The sequence below is a fragment of the Bison bison genome, unplaced genomic scaffold (assembly GCF_000754665.1).
Source record: "Bison bison bison isolate TAMUID 2011002044 unplaced genomic scaffold, Bison_UMD1.0 scf7180017469786, whole genome shotgun sequence".
Classification (NCBI taxonomy): domain Eukaryota; kingdom Metazoa; phylum Chordata; class Mammalia; order Artiodactyla; family Bovidae; genus Bison; species Bison bison.
This window is the reverse complement of record NW_011376695.1, coordinates 7,825-9,994: the sequence shown is the minus strand read 5'-3', so window position 1 is coordinate 9,994 and position 2,170 is coordinate 7,825. Positions and strand designations below refer to the sequence as shown.

The following is a 2,170-nucleotide window of genomic DNA, read 5'->3' as shown; positions in this document are numbered from 1 at the left end:
TGTACCTGGTGGCCTGTTTAGTGAATTGTTTAAAGGTACTTTAACCATCAGGGGTTATCCTAGATTCCCCAAGCCTAAGATTCAGCTCTGTTGTATTTCACTGAATGCCCCAAATTTTCTTAGACACTTCATAAAAAGTTTCCAGACCACGTGAATGGGAAATGCTTATATGATCATGTCTAGCATTGTCCTAGGCTTGCTTACTGGTAAATTCAGAATCATTTTTCATAATGAAATGTAGTTTGCTTCTGAAGCCTTTGGTTTATTTTAGGAAATTTTTAACTTATAAAAATAATTTGATATTTAATGTAATATCTTATTTGAGGCAGTAGGGAATTAAACATTACGAAAAATGTACCAACAAAATATTTTAGATATTATTTTCATTTTTTGAAAGGTGCTGTAGTTTTCCTAACTTGAAGCACTTGGCCAGTTTTCTGATTATCTGCTGACAAATGACCTGGTTTTAAGACCACCAGTAGAAAATGACTGGAATGATAAATGAAATAATAAAAATGCATATGCCTCTTGTGGTATATAGGCCCTAATGATATAACTTACAATAAAAAATCCATTTTAATGTATTAATTATTTGATCTTGGAAACATTTAATCAGTCTTACCAGTGTTTTAAATAATTTGTTAACACTTAAATTGATGTGGTTTCTTCAATAGTGCACCCAGAGAAAAGTCTCAGAAAGCTATCCAAGATGAAATCCGTTCAGTGATCAGACAGATCACAGCTACAGTAACATTTCTGCCACTGTTGGAAGTTTCTTGTAAGTATTATACAACTTCACATTGACTTAAAATTTGTCAGGGAAAAGACTAAGCTACTATTTTAAGAATAAGCCCTTTATTAAATTTTTTCTTAATTATTAATATTACATAATAAAAATGAAAAACCCATTATAAAGTAGAAGTAGTGTTATATGCATTCTAGAAATTTGGAAATTCTGAAAAGGAAAGGAATGAAAGTATTCCACAGTATTCATTCTTGAATGTCTTAATGTAATCCTATTCATTATCTCAATTTTTTATGTATATTTTTAAGGCTAGCCATAACTGTCTTGCTTTTCTACCTTATCAGATATTTCCCGAATGCCTACTATATGCGAGACACTGCTCTAGGCCCCAGGCTACATCAGTCACAGAGCCCAGATGTTAGCTTTCCTTCAGGTTGCCTTTATGCTGTCCTGTGTGATTGACTCCATACTTTCTGCAGATAATGGTTTTCTCTTTTAAAAAAAAGCAAACGAAGTTTTCATAAGATAAAGCAAAAGGAGTACAATATTTTCTGTAATACAGTAAATTTCTATGGAGTAAAAGCAATTGACTAGTCATTACAGACCAGGCTAAACTATCTTTTCTAATACTTTGGGTGGTTCAAAATGTGAGAGAGACAAGGAGGGTTCTTCTACTTTGGAAAAAAAATAATGTACTTTAATGATTTTATCTCCAATTTAGGTTCATTTGATCTGCTCATTTATACAGACAAAGATCTGGTTGTACCTGAAAAATGGGAAGAGTCGGGACCACAGTTCATTACCAATTCTGAGGAAGTTCGTCTTCGTTCATTTACTACTACAATTCACAAAGTAAATAGCATGGTAGCCTACAAAATTCCTGTCAATGACTGAGGATGAGATATGGACAATAACGTACTTGTAACTCTCAAATGTGGTTTTCCTACCAGATCAACTGTAGTTGGTATGTTTTATTTCATTGGTTAATTTTTAGATGAGGAAAACTTAACATGATACTTAACTGAATCGGTGCAAAATTGTTCCATTTTTGGTACCTATCTGACTTTCCATAGGGTTGACATAAGTTACTGCACAGATTGCATCAGTACTGCAGTGTTACTTCCTTTGGAGGTAGTAACCATAGGTGGAAAAACTTTTGCTAAATGCCTTTCTAAATCAGACTTTTGGTCAAGTAACTTGACTCAGAATGTAGAGAAATATTTAAATATGAAATAGAACAAAAGAAATATGAATATTCAGAATCTTCATTTACATCCTGAAAGTAACTAATGATAGTCCATAAGTAGTGACATATTTCTCCTATTGCATTCTCTTGTCATTTATTTCATTTGTATAGTTTCTGTATTGAAAAAATGTCCAATTATTTGAGTTTAATTTATGTAACTTGAGTCTATAAAGCTGTGG

General features: G+C 32.4%; 1 protein-coding gene across 2 annotated transcripts in view; it reads left to right on the top strand.

Moving 5' to 3' along the window:
- LOC104986372 (mitotic spindle assembly checkpoint protein MAD2A) overlaps window positions 1-2,170 on the top strand; it is a 7,587-nt gene extending 5,417 nt beyond the window's left edge. Inside the window, exons 4-5 of one of the 2 annotated variants that reach the window (XM_010837024.1) lie at window positions 675-778; window positions 1,467-2,170. In XM_010837024.1, the coding sequence (XP_010835326.1) occupies window positions 675-778; window positions 1,467-1,639 (277 nt within the window). In that variant the 3' untranslated portion in view covers window positions 1,640-2,170. The remainder of the gene's footprint in view (window positions 1-674; window positions 779-1,466) is intronic. The other variant, XM_010836945.1, reaches the window with a different exon arrangement.